This window comes from Alligator mississippiensis, chromosome 2 (genome assembly GCF_030867095.1).
Source record: "Alligator mississippiensis isolate rAllMis1 chromosome 2, rAllMis1, whole genome shotgun sequence".
NCBI lineage: Eukaryota > Metazoa > Chordata > Crocodylia > Alligatoridae > Alligator > Alligator mississippiensis.
In genome coordinates this window covers 89,113,985-89,132,589 of record NC_081825.1, presented here as the reverse complement: position 1 = coordinate 89,132,589, position 18,605 = coordinate 89,113,985, and the positions used below count along the sequence as shown (strand labels likewise).

Sequence of the window (18,605 nt, the reverse complement as noted above, 5' to 3'; positions counted from 1 at the left end):
ACAGTCCAGGTGTTAAGAACTCCAGTTACTGCCCAAAATTACTGTGTAACAAGGCCCTAAGAAGGAATCAAGGTATGGTAAGGGGATATAGGTATGGAAAAATTGTTAATAATGATGTGTAAGAGACAAGAACATTCAAGAAAATTTTTAATTGGTCATTGGAAAGCAGAATGAGGTTCTCACTGACTTAGACAAGTGAGAACCTGTTTCAAAGAATCATTCGAGTATAAAAGGGCTCATCTGGACCAAACCCACTGCATGTATGCAGCTCCTAAATAATCCCTGCCCAGTGCTTATCCAGCCTCTTGAAAACTTCTGTTGAATGAGATGTCACAACTTTTCCCGGACAGTCCATTCTACTGCTTACTATTCTAACAGCCTGAGATCTAATCTAAAACTACTATTTTGAAATTTAAAGTCACTGCTTCATATTGAAACACTGCTTCAAGTGCAATTACCTTTAGATAGGTGTGTGTGACGAGGGGAGAACAAAGTACTAAGACAACAATTAAGCAGAGAACAGCTAACAAGAAGCAAGTGCTGGAAGTTAAAGTTTGACAAATGCAAAGTTCACAAGTGAACATTTTCAACTATAAGGACAATTAACCTTAACCACTGGGACAAATTACCAAGGTATTTTGTTCTCTTGAAACTGCATGAAATTCAAATCAAGACCGGGTGCCTTTTTCAATTTATCAGAGTCAATAAAAGAACAGAATTCTATAGCCTGCGACAGTTTAAAGTTATGCAATCTAATGATAAGCTATGGTATGAATCTGCTTTAGCCAGCAAGGAACAAATCCATGGGTTTTGGAGGTCGGGGGCTTTGGTATAATTGTTTAGCAGCAAAAATCATAATCCTGGATACATTAGAGAAAAAAGAAAAAAAGAGAGAGAATTAAACAATATTAAATCACATTTTTGGAGCATAATGTTTAATATGAAGGTTATCCTTAATGAGGACTAAGTTATGTCTCTGATCATGCAATGTAAATAATATATTTGATGTTTTGATTTTGGACTGCTCTGAATTAAACACAATGTTTACAATGAAAACTTCTCCATGTCAGTGAACTGTCAAGAATTTGGCATTCCTCCCAGCATGAAATTAATTTGCCATACATCCAGAAATCTTTTTCACTTTCATTACATATCATCAGCCAAGTGTTTAGTTAAAGAAAGACTGCTATTTGTTTATCTGATTCAACTTTAAATTCCACAAGTGTGTTGACATTTAAAGATATTTTTACTAGACCAGTGATGCTCAACCAATCCAGCCCCATGGGCTGGATGAGTGGCACGGGCACTATCAGTCCATGGGCCTGATCCAGAGTGGGATTAGCACATGGGGACTGAACCACACACACAGGATCCAGATGCAAAGTAACTGCCGTATACTGACCTAAGCTCATGCACTAGCAGAGTCCAGCCTGTGGGACCATGTTATCCAGCATATGAGACTCCCCAGTTTCTGGAAATTTGGCAGCTGGACAACAGTGGCAACATTAACTGTCATGGGTCTGGCTGCTGCTACCACTCCTGTGCTGCCAATTTTCTAGACCCTGGGGAGCCCCACAGGCTAGGTGACATGGCTCCACAGGCTGGGTTCAGCCTGTAGGCCATAGGTTGAACACTACTGTTTCTAGACCATATAGGAAGTACAGACAAGGGTACAGGAAGTATATCAGCCATATAATTTATCATGTAAACTTTTATGGTTTTATGACACAGTGAGGACTGACATTTGAAAAATAAATCATATTACAAGTGGTTTTGCTTTCCAACATGACTCTTATTTTTTACTCACAATACCCAACACTATTTCAGCACAGAACCAGCTAAGGAGCTAACTTGGAAGGTCAGGAAGAAAGGTGGGATTGTTGCTATCAGTTAAACTTTGCCCGTTTCACTTTTGAGTTTGGATACATCTGAAAGCTCCATTAAAAAAAGTGGCATATCTTCAGGGAAGAAGCCAGAAATGAGATAGTTTTTTTCATTAACTCACATGACATCCCCCCACACCTCCAAAAACACTACCCAACAGTTTTTAGTTTGCCTGTTATTATCATTGATGGATTCAATTTAGTACCTAAAGGAAAAAAAAACAAAAAACATGCATCATCACTGCAAACAGTTGTTGTTTACAAGGAGCAGACAATTTCATTAAAATGGAAAAAGGAATTCATCTTTTCTATAGAGACAGCTGTAAAGAACACGATTGTGCATGACTTAAGTATAAATCTCTGTAGTTCCAGGGACAACATAAACCAGACAAACTGCAATTTAGGGGACTTCTTTCGATCCCATAAAGACCTAAATATTCGGTAGCCAATTCAATTTGAAGAGAATTGGCTAATTCGGCGGCCGAATCTTCCATATCCAAACCAAATTGGGAGACCCATTAATCTCTCTGAATCGAATCAGAAGTCTCCAAATCAATTTGGAGAGATTCAGAGATTCAACCATAGACTATACAGGCATACACTAGGCAATGCCAGTGGGAGCAGCTGAGGGAGCAGCTAGACAAGCCCCGACTTGAGCCAGCGGACCTGGGAGAGGCCATGGCTCGTCTGACTGCTCCCCTGGGCTGCCCCCCACATCGAGGCAAGGCAGGCAGTGCTGGAAACCCTGGGAGAATCTGCAGGGGCTAGGGGGAAGCCCCTGTTTGTTCTCCCAGCCCCCAATCATTCCCACCAGCTTCCCAATCAGTCTCCCCAGTCCCTGCAGCTTCTCCTGGGATGCTGGCTCAAGCCACAGCTCATCTAGCTGCTTCCCCTCCTGCTCCCGTGCCCGGGTGAAGCAGGTAGTGTTGGCAGCACTGGGAGAAGCTGCAGAGGCTGGGGGGTGGGGGGGATGATTGGGAAACTGGCAGGAATGATTGGGGAGCTGGGGGATCAAACTGGGAGCTGGGGGGAAGCCCCTGTTCATTTCCCCAGTCCCCGATCATTCCCCCCAGTTCCCAGTTTGATGCCCCAACTTCCAATCATTCCCACAACTCCCACTAATTTCACTAGAAAGGTTAGATTGGAGACATGACAAAGAAGATTAACAATTAAGATGCTACAAAAGAGACTTACTAGAGCAAATGTGCACATGGCATGAAACTGGAAAGGACTGTGGACACCCTAGAGGACAGGAACACAGTTCAAAAGGATCTTGACAGACTGGAAAGCTGACTGGAAGAAGTTCAGCACCAAGAAATGCAAGGTGCTACACCTCACGAAGAAAATTTAAAAAAAAAAACCCCACACAATACAAATAACCAACTAGATAGCAGCACTACAGAAAAGGATCTAGGTGTCTTGGTGGATCACAGACTCAACATAAGTCTGCAGTGTGACATAGCTGAACATAAGGTGCATACAGCTTGTGTAGCACCAGTAGGACCACTAAATGCAAGACATGGGAGGTGATACTTGGCACTGCTTAGGCTGCATCTAGGAGTATTATGTGCAGTTTTGGGCTCCATATTTTAAAGAGGATATGGAAAAGTTAAAAAAGGGTCCAGAGGCAGGTAACAAAAATGATAAAGGGCTTGAAAGGCAAGCCATATAAGGATAAGCTGAAGGAAATAGACATGTTCAGCTTGCAGAAAAGGCAAGGGGACATGATAGCCATCTTCAAACATCTGAAGGGATTCAATAAAAAGCAAAACACCTTTTCTCTCCTGCTCCAGAGAGTAGAACGTGGCCCATGGCTTGTGGCCCATTAAAACAGTGAAGCAATAGAACCTCATCTTGTATTCAAGTAAATACAGTAAGTAAGACAAGGTTTAGATGAGGGTGATCCTGTCACAGGCAGGGGGTTGAACTAGATGATCTATAGAGGTCCCTCCCATGAGTTTATGATTCTATCATGCTTTGGCAGAAATTTGATCTAGTCAGTTATATTTAAATATGTGCAAGTATTTTTTTCTGGATATGGTTGTTTCCCAAGAACAAGGTAGTTGGATGCAGTCTCCTTTAATCACCCAAATTACTCTGTAGGTTGCACTGATATCCTCCAAGCCATCATTCAGGTCTGTTTAGTGTTACAGATATAGACTGAGAATATAGTTAAGCTTTCTACAGCATCTTGTTTATATAAATATTATAGTTCAGCACATAGCCTAGAGTGAAAAAAAAACTAAACTCTGTACTAGCAAGGGTAACTGAACAGGTGGTATTTTTTTCCTATTGAAAATGAAAGAAACATGGAACAAAATCATAACCAATTTTTTTCTAGCTGCCCTGGGGCAGGGGGAGCCCCAAAGCTGTTCCTGCCATACTTCAACAAGCATTGGCAATGTATAGGGGAGGCGTGCAGGTGCACGTGCACCCCCTGAGATCGGGCATGTACCCCCTGGAAGCGCCAGCTGCAAAACTGGTGATTGGCTGCTGGGGGACCCCCCTCATCAGCAATCTGGTGCCCCCCCCAGACTCAGGAGGCACCAGTTGCCCATGCCAGCAAGATTGTGTGGGGAGTTGGGCTCAACCCAGGACAGCAAGCAGTGGTAGTTCCAGGCAGGTTTCTCTTCTCTGCCCAATCTATCCAGGGTATTCCCTGGCAGCCAGGAGCAGGCTCAAGAATGGTTAGCTTGCCTGCCACCACCTCTGTTCCCAGCTGAGCTTGAATCTTCATGCAGCCCCGCTGAAGTGATGCAGGAGTGGTTCTGGAGCTGTTCCTGCCCCTGGGCCAGCCAAGAATAGCAAAAGAAGCAGACGTGGAAGGGGGCAAATTGGGAAAGGGAAGGAAGAAGAGGTGCCCTTGAGCATAAAGAAGAGAGGAGGAGGAATCAAAGGAGGGAGTAAAAGATTCTTACCTGATTCAGAGACATTAAAAAAACAAAAAAATAAAACCTTGGTTACTCCCTTGTCTGCCCATTCAGGTTGGGCAGGGGAGGAAGGATTGGGAGCAGAGATGCAGCAACTTCTGCAATGCTAGTTCAAGCTCTGCATCTTGTTTCATATCTCCCTTGCTCCCTTTCCTTTTTCCTAGCACAATCTTTGAAACAGGACAGAATAGTGCTAAAATATTCCTCTGGAATTTTGGATGCAGAAGGCAATAATGTGACTATTTATATTAATCAAAAGCAATGAAGTCAAAGATACATCAGTCAAAAGAACAGTATTACTATATATATGATGGAAAGAAAATGCTATTATTTTCCTATATTAATGCTTTTGCAAAAGGAAGAAGAATTATACTTCGGGAAGCTTGGAAGAGATAGATGGTTCTATAATTCAATTCAAATGGTGAGCCATATCAAAGACCCATGTATTCTAAAGAAATAGATCAACAACATTTTGTTGGGAAACATAAGAAGTGGCAGGGATTGGACCAAATTTTATCATACAGGCCTTAAAGATGAAGCAGGCGGCTGGAAAATTTGATTAACGTGTCTAATATTCTGCTTGCACCTTTTAGAAGCAATGACTGCTGTATTACAATACAATAAAAATGATACTAAATTTAGCTTATCTTTTTATTGGATATGTAATAACTATGTTATTTCTAGGAATATCCTCCCTTCTATGCATGAAAGGTTAGTATGTCATGCAAACAGACATGGATGAATGACCATATATTATTTTTTTTATGTAGATGTACTCATACTTCTATTAAATAATTCAGTCTTCCTACAGCATGCTTTACTGTGCACAATTATAAACCTTTACTTTTTGTATATCTGATATAAAGTTTTACACACATAAACAGACCTGCTTACATGCATGTTCATTTTCTTTTGTTTCTCCTCCTGTACAAAGTTCCAAGTGTAAACATGTAGCACTGTGCCATTTCTCATGAAATATGTTATATGAACTTTGCCTCCACAGGTGTTTATAGCACAAGTATAACAAATATACAAAAACATGTTTTATCTGAGATTAAAGTATTTTTCTCCCCAAAACATCAAATTATCTCTTGACTTCTGAGCAACGTAGCAGAGGAAAAGAACCTAAATCCTTTTAAAACTGGAATTGATAAGTCTTAAATTGCTAAGGGACAGTATGATATGATAGGGAGTTCCTGATCCAAAAAAAAATTGCTCATATGATATGTGAAATCAAGTATTGCAATCCCTATGTTGTAGTTTACAGACAGTTCTCTAGCAATGTGGGCAGCACACCAAGGACACATATGAGGAAAAACCAAGAACCAGCAGGACAACATCAGGAAGGCAAAGGTAGAAATGAGCTGCACCTGGCATAAGAGGTTAAAGACAAGAGGAGGAGGTTCTATAAGTATGCTGGACAGAAAAGAAAGGTGAGGAAACTGTGGGTCCATTGTTTAATAACCAGCTTTTAACAGGATATGCATATAAGTTGGAGCTACACAGTTACTTTACATCATCAAAATTTTTGGCTTGAACCAGACACTTAAGAATTATTTGGATAAGGACAGGGACAAGCTGAGATGAAATAACAAGAGAGTTTTTGGTAGGTTCTCAAATTCAAGTTCTCAAGGCCTGATGAACTTGATCCCAGGATACTGAAGGAAGTGGTAGAGGAGATCTTGGAGCCTTTGTCAATAATATTTCCAAAGTAATAGGAGATAGAGGACTGGAAAAGGGCCAACACAGTTCACCTCTTTAAAAAAAGACAAAAAGGAGGACTCAGGGAACTACAGACTAGTACGTATCGCCTCAATACATGGGAAATTATTGGAGCATAACCTAAAGAAGTCCATTTGCATAACTACTTGTGTAGATAAAGGGGAAGCTGGGGATACAGTATACCTGGATTTTTGACAAGGCATTTGACAAGGGCCCACAATGTGATCTTCTCATAAACAAACTGGAGAAGTGTCAGCTAGACAAAACTACTGGAAAGTGGTTAGACACCTGGCTTAATGGCCACAGGCAATTACAAATGGATTACATCAGAATGGCAGGAGGTTTTAAATGGAGTCCCACAGGGGTCTGTCCTGGGCCTAGTGTTATTCAATGTGTTTCTTAATGATTAGGATGCTGGAAAAGAGCTTCTTGAGCAAATTTTAAGATAACACAAAACCAGGAAGGATTGTGAACACACTGGAGTACAATTCAGAAGAATTTTGACAGACTGGAAAGCTGGGCTGGATCTAACAGGTTCAGAGCTGACAAATGCAAGGTAGGTCACAGGTTCAATAGGAGTCTGCAGTGTGATACAGGTGCACAAAAGGTGAATGTGTTTTTGTGATACATCAATAGAAGCATCAGGTACAAGACATGGAAGGTCATGGTGCTTCTTTACTTTGCACTGCTTAGGCCTCATCTAAAATATTGTGTTCAGTTCTGAGGTCCACTTTTTAAAAGGGACATGGAGAAGTTAAGGGAGGTCCAGAGATGGGCAACAAAAATGATAAAGGGCTTGGAAAACAAGCCATACAGGGAGAGGCTGAAGGAGATAGGTATGTTCAATTACAGAAAAGGTGCTTAAGATAGCAGTCTTCAAAGAGCAGCCATAAAAATATAACAAAACACCTTTTTTATCCTGCTGCAGAAAGCAGAACACAGACCTATGGACTAAAGTTGCAGCAAAGTAGGTTTAGATGAGATATTAGGGGAAACAATTAGATGAGATGCTCTGGGTCAGGCTAATTACCATCTTTGGGGTGAGGAAGGCATTTTATTCCATGGTCACCTTAGTACAGACTGTGAGGTTTTTTTGCCACCTTTTGTAACAGGGGGCCTGGTCTTCTTCGTAGGATCTCTTGAGGGTATTTTAACCATCCTTGCAGCAGCAGGACATTTGGGCACTACTGTTCTATTCATTCACCTGTGGCAAGTTGGTGTTATGTCTTGAGGTTATTCACAGAAGTTTATGGCTGGAAGGGACCTTGTGAGATCATTGAGCAGCCCCCCTGCTCTGGGCAGGAAAGACAACTGGGAACAAATAACTCCAGCAATGTGTGCATCCTGTCTCCTTTTGAAAATCTCCAGGGTAGGTGCCTGCCTAAGTTATGTCAGGGCTGAGTGCATAGTTTTGCTACTAAGTTAGACAGTGGATTTGTACAGGATGGTTTGGGTAGGGATAATCCTGTCTGAGGCAAGGGGTTGGACTACATGACCTTTGGAGGTCTCTTCCAGCCCTACTTCTCTATGATTCTGTCTGGTTATCCCATGCTTTGGGTCTTTCCTAGTAAATTCTACAGATCCAGAATGATCTTTTTTCTCCAAAATTGGGCCAAATCTCCTCCAAATCGAATAGGCAACTGAAGCTTCACACAACCCTAATAAATATGGTTTCAGGAAGGATTTTTTCCTTTGCTTCCATTACTCCCTTACTTGACATAGATTGTGGGGGAAGCATGGGGTATGGTCCCTTTCCTAGGCTTATATTACTTCTTTTACTTTGTACTAGGGCAGTGCTATCATCTCTTCTGCTTTCCTTATTTCTTATATATGGTGCTCTTGGTGTTCCTGAAATTGTACCTTGTAGTTGTATGGCAAAATTTGAAGTGCCAGTTTTCAGGAATCCTTGGGCAAATGTTTGCCTGTGAACAAAGGAGATTGAATGCAACAGGCCAGGGACAAGGAGAGTAGGGGGAGGGAAAGGAGTCTTTACAATCGTATGTCCCCAAATAGCAGTCAACTTCATAAATCAATTGGCCAATAGGTAATTTATTTTCTTTTGTTCTCCTTGATTTTTGTTTCTTGATTTGTATTTGACTGTTTTTCATTTGGAATTGTCTTTTGTAAAATTGGGATGAATTTAAACTGAGCCAGGATCAAAATAAAATGAGAAACAATTATGGGTTTTACAAATATCCCAACAAATTGTTTAATTTACCCCATCTTTAGCTTGTAAAAAAATAAAGAAAGCAAATGTACATTTTGGCATCTGACACTCCAGAAAATAGAACACAAATAAATATTTTTGGCTCCACACAGTAGATTATGAAATACACACAGTGCAGGGGGAAAGAGTGGGGGGAACAATATGAAGCTCATTATTCATCATTACTCTATCTGACAAGCTTAACCTGCTTTTGAATCAGGTCATTTTATAAGAATTTTTTTTTCCTTTTTCGTTAGTATATTTTGCTTTAAACAGCCTACCAATATAGCAAGTAAAATAAAGTAGCACAACAACATCTAATTTTGGAGGACTTAACCAAATATAAAATCATCTCATCTTTTTGTTACATCACTATAACAAATGTACTTCAGTATCACTAGCTGAGCATGATGAAGCAAATATGTTTGAGTTAACAGTTATGGTAAATAAAAACTTTGGTGTTGTAAAAGGTCACTTCCACTATATGGAAACTACTCCTTTCATAATTATAAAATACATATAATCACACTTTAATTCCATGTCACAGTATATTTCTGGTGTGCTCATGCTCGCTCTCTCACTCTCTTCAGCAACAGAAGAATAAATTAACAAAGGATATGAATAGGCATTCATTTCTAGCAGTGGATATTTCTGAGAATTTTTCTCTTCTACAAATCTTTCCAAAAAATGGAGTAGTACAATTATTCTAGCCTGCAGGCACCTTCTCCTCACTACTTCCTGTGCCTTCCCAAAATGGGGGGTGATTCCTGTATAGGGAAGTCATGGAGAGCAGTGGCTGCACCATTCTTCCTATTCCCAAGGGAAGAGTGAAGCAGCGAGGAAGCAGGTCCAAGAAATCAGTGAGATGTCTTTCCCCATCACTCTCCTCTCCTCTAATGGACTAGAGTGGTAGGGAAGTAAAGCAGTGATGCAATGTCCCTCCCATTCTCCAACCATGTGCCCTTGGTCTGGGAAAAGGGTGTGGAACAGACAGCCAAAAGAAAATTCAAGAGCAAAAGAACAAGTGGCGGAAAGAGGAATCTCTTAGGATTTCTTATATTATAAGAGGAATCACGTAAGATATAGGGAGCTGGGGCAGGCTCAAGGCCTACTTAAAGAACCAGTTGCCCAAGAGAGTCTGAGAGTGGGGCCCAGGAGGGAATACAAGAGCCCAGAGAGAGTGGTGCCCAGAAGGATGTCCAGGAACCAGAGAGGGGCCAGGACTAGGACCAGGGAGTCCATGAGCCCAGAGAGGGGTAGAGACTGGGTCCAGAGGGTTCATGAAACCAGAGTGGGGCTGAGACTCAGGCCAGAAGGTCCACAAATCCAGAGAGGGGCCAAAACTTAGACCAAGGGGTCCACAAGCTGAGAGGGGCTCTGTGTGAGACCAGGGGGTCCAAGAGAAAGCAGGCTGAGTATGAGACCAGGGTCTGAGAACCCAGAGAGACAGGTGGAAAGAGGACCACAGGGACCAGGTGCAGGCAACCAGAGGGTCTGACATTACAGAGGGGACCTGAGAGTGTTGAGGAGCCCAGAGAGGGGCTAAGTTGAATGATCATCAGGTAATTATCAGTGAGTGATAACACCTGCGTGGCATGGTGTGTGGTGTATGGGATGACAGAGCCACACAATAAGCCCTTAAGGCTATGGAGGAGCATAGATGTACACTTAGGCCTTAAAGCTGCAGGAACCCTACAGGGCACAGACAGACCAAAAGGAGCTTAAGGCCCAAATTAAGACTATTAGGGTCCAGCAGAGACCCAGTGGTGACTCAAATGGACCAAGGCTCAGTCTAAGGCATACGGGCAACTTCCCTTATCCAGTTTCTAATAAGAACATGGCTTGGTGAGCGAGCAATCAAGGGAGAGCTATAGAGTTAGAGCTGAACAGGAGCCACATGGTCACCACGGAGAATCATGAACGACCCTGTGGCCTGAACCCTGTCACACTGGTTACATTCCAAATTCAAGATGACCAACACCTCCATTACTGATCTTTAGTATGCTTACCATTGTGTTGTGTTCAATTAAAGAGCACCAGGTCACTCTCAAGTATTCTGTGAAGCATGTGAAATGCTTGGACTCACTGGGAATGTCTACTGAGATGCTTAATAAGCTGTAGACTGACTAACTGTACATTACAGCATCATGGCAAAAACTGTGCTATTACACTAATGTGCAGTAGTATTAGTAGTATTAGTCTACCGTGCATTAACGTTAAGAAAAAAGAATGTGGTCATGCTAATGTGTAGTAGGGCAGCCTACTGTGCATTTAACTAGTACTTCCTTTTGCAAGTACTAAATTTAATGTGCAGTAGGCACTGTGCATTAATGAAAGTGTAGACACCCGCTGTCAACTGCACGAAAACCAAGATACTTTACTGAGCTACCCCAAACCAACCAGCTGCTCCCACATACTACAATTAGAGGACAATCCTTGAAGAATAGTGAGAATTTCCCCTACCTGAGTAGTCAGCTTTCCCAAAACAGAAGTATAGATGTTGATAAAAACTGCCATTGCTGCCTTTGGATGTCTCCAAAATAGTGTATTCAATGATCATGACATCAGAACCCAAAACAAACTTCTCTTCCAACAATCTGCTGTTTTCTCTACCCTGTATGTGTGAAACCTGGACAATATATCAGAAATACCTGAAAGCTTTGGAATGTTAGCATGAGCGATATCTTCAGAAAATCCTCCATATCAATTGGAAGGACAGAAGAATGAATGCCAGCATTCTGGCTCAAACAAATACCACAAGCATCAAAGCTACTTTATATGGCATTAGCTTTGTTGAACAGGACATGCCATAAGGTTTCCTAATGAATGGCTCCCAAACCAGATCCTGTACTCCCAACTCATCAACGGCCATCACTCTAGAGTTGGGCAAAAGAAGAGATTCAAGAGTACCTTGAAGGTTAATCTGAAGAAATACAATATGAATACTAATACCTGAGACACTCAAGCACTGAATCGTCCCCTATGGTGCCATGAAATATGACAAGGCTTGGACCATTTCAAGCAAACTCACTTCACTATGGAAGCAAATTGTAAGAGAGACAAAGGAAAAGAGCAGTGACTTGATATCACCAACATTCACTTCTTCCTTTTGAAATTGTCTGCCATGTCTGCAATTAGATACACAGATTTCGGATTGGCTTCTTTAGTCATCCTCAGACTTACCAATGACTTCTCTATCTACTGGAAGACTGCTCTTCTCATATTATGTGACTGTTTGTGACAACAGTGGTGGATTATGGAGCCAAAATAGCTTATTTAAAGGTAGCTTGTGTATCTCTACACTACACTGCAGTGTAGACATTTTATCCCATATTACATGAAATAATAGAATTACATGTGTTTCAGCAGTGGTGTATTGTGACATGTATTCACTTGTGACAAATTACATTTGGATACTGACTGCTGAAATGAAAATAAAAATATTAAAGACTGGCCAGCTTTATTAAATTATTCCAGTACTTATGAGAATTAGGGAAAAGTCTCATTCTGCAAATAACCATTTTTTAAAGTATCAAGAGAGAATTTTGCTGCCAGAAACAGTATTTGAATTTTACATACTGGAGAAAGAAATTTTATAATTTGTAAACCAAATATTTTAACCAAGAGCCAAATTCTGCGGTCATTTTTTTTCAGGTCTCCAACAAATCATTTGAATTTTTTGCTAGTAAGGACTGATTATGGGCCTATCCATACTCTGAGGTACTGAGGTACCATGGGCATATGCTATGCAGAAAGAATGTCTGGTTGCTATAAAACCTCAGTACTGAAAATTGAGAATATCTGACAATGAGGCTTTGAATTAACTAAATATAGAAATGGGCAATTAAATCATTCTTCTATCTTGGAATCAGTAGACAGCATTCATTATTTTTTTCATACCCAAGTATTTTCACTTTTGAAAAGCATCAGTCATTTATATTGATGAAGGTCACACACTGTATACAGTTTTGCCAGAACTGGGCAATAAATCTTTTACCCATTCTGTAAAAGGTTTTGAGTAGTCAACCATTTTCCCCATTTCCCATTGGAATGAACAAAGGGTCTTTTAAAGTTTTTCTTAATATATAGCAGTAGTTGTAACAGTAATTTCTGTCATTTTCTTAGTATAAAATAGACACACACACACAAATACTTTCACCCTTCTCAAGATAACTTATAGTTAAGACACTTGCTGAAGGTACTGGAGACCAAAGTTCAATACCCTGCCCTGGCTAGTTAAGGACAGTGGGGTCCCACATCTAGAGCAAGCATCCTAACAACCAAGCTTAGAGCTCTTCTAATTTGGGTCTTCATTTTGTACGAATAATTAAAACTCACAGAAGCAGGAACCTAAACCTGGGTCTCCCATATCCCAGGTAGGTGGAACTGAAAAAGATACAGAGAAGGGAAACCAAGTGATCAGAGGCATGGAACAGCTGCCATATTAGGAGAGACTAAAGAGGTTAGGATCCTTTAGTCTGGAAGGGAGAAGGAAGAGGCTGAGGTGGATATGACAGAGGTCTATACAAATCATGAAGGGTGTGGACAAAGGGAGCAGGGAACTTATTCACCAAATCCCAGAATACTTGAACTACTGGCACCCACTGAAATTAGTAGGTGTCAGGTTTAAAACTAACAAGAGACTGTAAGCAAAACTTGTGAAATGCATTGCCACAGGAGATGGCAGAGACAGATAGCAAAGCCAGGTTCAAAAAGAGACTTGAAAAAAAATCATGGATGATAGATCTATTAATAGCAGAACAGAATAGTTGACTGTTTCCTCTGGCATCTCTAAATCAATAGCAGTTGATGCCAGGGAGGGTAAGGAATAGGGGATACATCACTCTAGATTTATTTGGATTCAATGACTTCTCAATGTCAAAGAGAGGATACCAGGCTAGACTGTCCATTGGTCTGACCCAGTATTGCACTTATAAATCCCTTAATCTTTGAACTGTAGCAGTAGTTTCTGACATTTTCCCAGTTAACATTTAATTCCACAGAAGAAAGTCCACCTTCCACACTAACTGGTAGTTATTCATTCATCTGGTCTGCAGAAAGGTTTAATTTCAACAAATCAACAGTATCAGACCAAAAATAAAATTTTGTTGATAAATTTCTGAATCATTTATTGAAAAATCATTTCTGGCCCCAACTGTTCAGAAATCATAAGGTTACCTGCAAAGCAATGCATTTGAGGTTCTTTTAATTTGCCTTTTGGTTTTTGAAGAACTAGAATTTATGACTAGAAATTTAATTTCTCCCTGCCAAAAAGGAAAAGTGAAATTTTCTAGTACTGATTATTACAAGAGTTGGGGCTTAGAAAAAAAACACAAAATAGGATGAGGCTTGCAATAAAAGCATGAGAGCTGGCAACACTGAATTAATTGGGTGAGAAGATGGCATATTTTGCAGCTGGGGCTTTTGGCACCCAAGAAGCTACGTACATTCCTTGCATGTTTAGACAGGGAAGGTTGGTGAACTTTTGATATCAGGGAAGATGTACAGCTGCTCTTTCCTTCCAATGGAGAAGATTAGAAAGCACAGTTTCTAAAAGGACAGCACTATAAGTCCTTATCTCTTACTGCAACACCACTGTGACAAAAGACATAGCAACAAAATTATGGAATATAAAAGACATTATTGCTTTTGAACAGGTGTACATACAGTGAAACACATTGATTTTCACATGACACTTGTTTAACTGGTACTAAAGTCTGTGTGCATTAATTTGTGAAAAAATATAGGGAATAAGAAAGAATGGTGCAGAAGGAAGTCAACCAAAAAGGCTTTGAGTCCAGAAGATTTTCTCAGAGTTCTGAAAATGTGACAAGCAAGATTTTTCTTTTTTTTCTTTTCTTTTTTTTTTTTCCTTTTTGGTTATATCCATAATTGACCAAACTGTATATAGCTGGGAAAGATAATAAACTAACTTTCCATTTGGGCACAACATTTTGTTCGTCATCCAAAAACTGCCCCCACCCCAACCTTGCTTCTTGATCCTGACTTTCAACATCCCTGTTCTAGTCTTGATCCTAGCAAAGGCTGTCAGTCACCCAAAATTATGGCAGACTTTTACTGCACAAAAATAGAGATTTGCAAGATATTTTCCAAATACCCTGCAAAATAAAGGAGGAACTGAAATTTAGTTTTCTTCTGGTGCAAGTTGACATCTCTATTCTACAAGAGTTAATGTTAAATTTATTCTATGTATATAATTAATTAAACTTTACTCCAATACAATTATATATGTATCCATATATAAATATAAATCCATATATAAATATAAATGCAACCACTTTGCCACCCTGGTATGCACAAACATACACACAAGCCAAATTTATTAAGGCCCCATATACATGTTGCACTTAAGGCATGATTAACCAGTCAATCATGCCTTAGGTAGTCACTTGGCCACATGTTCAATCAATTAATGGCACAATAAAAACAGGAATAAGCTACAAAGTTATTTAACAAAATGTATAATAACTTTGTATCTTCTTCCTATCATGCCATTAATTGAGCATGTGGTTGTGGCCCCTATGGCAGGGAGCCGTATCAGCTGATTAGAGCTTCTAACTTAGGGATCCCATGGGCACCCCTGAGAGCTCCCAACTCACAGGGATCCCAGGGTGCGTGTGTGTGTGTGTGTGTGTGTGTGTGTGTGTGAGAGAGAGAGAGAGAGAGACGCATGCAGGCCCTGCCTGGGATATCCAATCAGCTATGGTCTCCCAGATGCAGGATCAGGGGGCCCCCAGCTGTGGGATCTTGCTTTTTGCCAATGCTGGGGGAGCCCAGGATCAGGTTCCCCCTCTGCCCACAATAAAGCGTGATGGAATCTGATTCACAATCCTAGAATCATGCCTCCTGCCATGCACGTGTGGCATGCCAGGAAGCACAATTGTGTGGATCATTCATTAGACCCCTCATGCCTTTACCTGCAAATGTAGAGGGGTCCTGAAAAAAGCTTGGACAGGTTCTGAGGAAGAAGGAAGATGTACTTTTATGAGAAACCAATCAAATTTCTTCTCCTTTCCTTGGCTTTTAAGAGAACAGTAAAATGAAATGTTTAGATGCCTCCTCTCCATGTTTGAATGAAATATTTTATTATACATATAGCACATTTGTGATATTCTTGTAATTATCTCCAACCACTCAGAAAACTACATTTAACATATACCTTTAGTCAGCTTCCTTGTATTTGGCTCATTAATAAAACTCAGGTAGAATTACATCCTAACTGAACCTCAAAGACTTTCAAATAGGTATCTTCAGCATTGTATTTGTTTTTTTACTCTTATCCTTAGCATCATCACTTTAGAGATATGGTTCCTTCTTGCCCACTAATCTACATGCAACCAAAATCTAAGGGAGGAGATGTCTGAGTTTAGATCAGTGACAACTTCAAGATCACTTGTGTCATGATGTATTCAAATTTAGGGCCCATCTACACAGCAAAACAAAAATTGTGATTTTGAAACTGGTAGGCCTACCTGTGGTAACATGAATGAAAATAGTGGGTAAAATAACAGAGAAGTTAAACTGGTACAGATTGCACCAACTATGCTACAATCACATCTTCATTTTGTTGTCTAGACAGAAATTAGAAATTTGAGTTTGCCACCTAAGAAAGCTATGCATCCAGCAGTATAAGACACACATCTATAATCCTCTACGACAAATAAATCATACCTAAAATTGTGTGTACAACTGGACAAAATAACTGAAATAACCTAGCTTTAAAAATGAAGAGCTGTGAAATAATATTGAAAAATATATCATTAAAAAGTTCCCTCCCACCAGTGAAATGTAGCATATATGTATAAATGACCCAGTTGTCCTGAATCCTACCTCACCAACCTTCTAGTGTCAGGACATAGCTGTGCAGGCAAGAAATAGTATTAGCTCTTAATGTGTAAGTGCTCACAACATGTTTTAAGTTTAACACTGCTTAACATTCCACAGATTTAGTGTGGTCTAAATGCAACATGTAAATTTACCCTAAGAAGCATACTTGCAAGTATCATCTATAAAAGCATCATAGGCTGCCTATTCATTCAAGCTATATACTACCTACACAAACAGCATCAGAGATTTTGCAATGTGGGTCATATTGAACAGAGATCTGCTAATAAAAAAAAATAAAAAATAAAACCCTCTTACCTGAGATAGTTCATTACTGTCCACAAGCCCATTCCTGTCAGAATCAAAATAATTAAACATCTGATCCACCAGAATTTTCTTTAGAGCTATTTTATCTTCTATATTTTTTTCTTTTGCTTGTGCAATGTATCTCCGGTTTTGTAGGTCCAGCAGCATATTTTTCACTTTGCTGTATTCAGGAGATTTGCACTTATCCCCTATAAAATAAATGAACAATTTAAAATTATTTTGAATGATATGGTTCAAACAGCTTAAAAGAAAAAAAAAAGAAAATCTGAAGACATTAAAATTATGTATTAATAGGAATATTAAATAAGGTTGCTGTATGTAGTTTGGTGAGGCAGAAAAAAGCTCAATATAAAATTGGTGGGAGGCCTACCATTTACTTAAGTGGTTGTTGGCAAAAGGGAAATAATTGTCATACTGCATTTCTACAATCCTATGTGCTGGTTTTCTCCCTCACAAACTGTTTTTAATACATTTTTGTGATAGTTTACATTATATGAAATTTTCTGCTATTGCTTTTAAGCTAGGTCATTTTGGAGTGGTCATATCTGAAAAAAATTCATATTTTTTTCTTCTGTAATACTGCATTTTGTATGAATAGTGATACTGTATATATTGCAAAGCAAAGGTAAATAACTGAAAATGAACAATTTGCTGCATAAAAAAAAACTAATATAAAAAGTAGAACACTTTATCCAAGTACTTTAAAAACTAATTCAATCCTTTAACTTAAAGAGAAGGAAGAAGATTCATTTTATTACCTTCATAGTCAGATCTCTCTATAAAAGCAGCTTTTTGCAGATGTCCTGGCTACAGCTATTTGCTGTAACATAACACACCTGTACATACATATGGACACATCCCAGCTCCTCCCTATGCCTTTAAGCTCCATTACACATGTACAGGCCATATTTCAAGATGAAGGCGACTGGGGGGGGGGGGGGGATTGTTTAATACTTTCAGTGTGCACTGGTTTTTGTTTGTCTTAATTAGAAAGAAGCTTAAGGTTTCAAGACAATATCTGTTGGTATGTGAAAGTCCATATAAATAACCAAAAAAAAAAAATTGTCCTATTTCAAAGTCATCCTGGATTTTGGGTAATTTAAGGGGAAAAATGGACAAGGGTCTGGACTCTCACCACTTACCATTACTTCCCTCAGCACAGTAGCAGAGGGGGACAATTTTAAGGTGACTTTCTACTAATTAGATGCTATACATGGAAAACTAAAACAAATTTATAATGTTTTTATGTATATAATCTAATTATTGGTAGGCTCATCTTAAATTTAAAGTCTTTGATTCTGGTAAATACGATACATTGGCCAATGGATTCTTGGGAAGCTCAGACTATGCATATAGCCCCCCCCCCCCCCCCAACATCCCCCTACCAAGGGTGTAATTTGTTTACCAAACCAGAAGTCTTTCCTGATCTAATTATAATCAGGAGAATATTTACATGCTTTCAGATACATCCCAAGGATAACATCTCTTTTAATTGTGTAGGGGTTTTGGCTATGCTAGGCCATAGTTATGCTAAGCTATAGTTAAACTAATAAACTGCAAAGGACCTTGGGAGTAACAGGCTTCACTGGCCACTGGATGACCTGATAAAAGAGACAGTGAGCAACAACACAAATGTAAAATAAGAAACAGTAACTGAACAAGTTGAAGAGTGAAAGTTAGAACTCACTAAAG

General features: G+C 39.7%; 1 protein-coding gene across 3 annotated transcripts in view; it reads right to left on the bottom strand.

Moving 5' to 3' along the window:
* Nucleotides 1–18,605, bottom strand: part of FSTL5 (follistatin like 5) — a 627,705-nt gene that overhangs the window by 259,928 nt on the left and 349,172 nt on the right. For all 3 annotated transcript variants that reach the window (XM_019481445.2, XM_019481443.2, XM_019481444.2), the window contains exon 5: nucleotides 16,905–17,101. In XM_019481445.2, coding sequence (XP_019336990.1) covers nucleotides 16,905–17,101 — 197 coding nt within the window. The remainder of the gene's footprint in view (nucleotides 1–16,904; nucleotides 17,102–18,605) is intronic.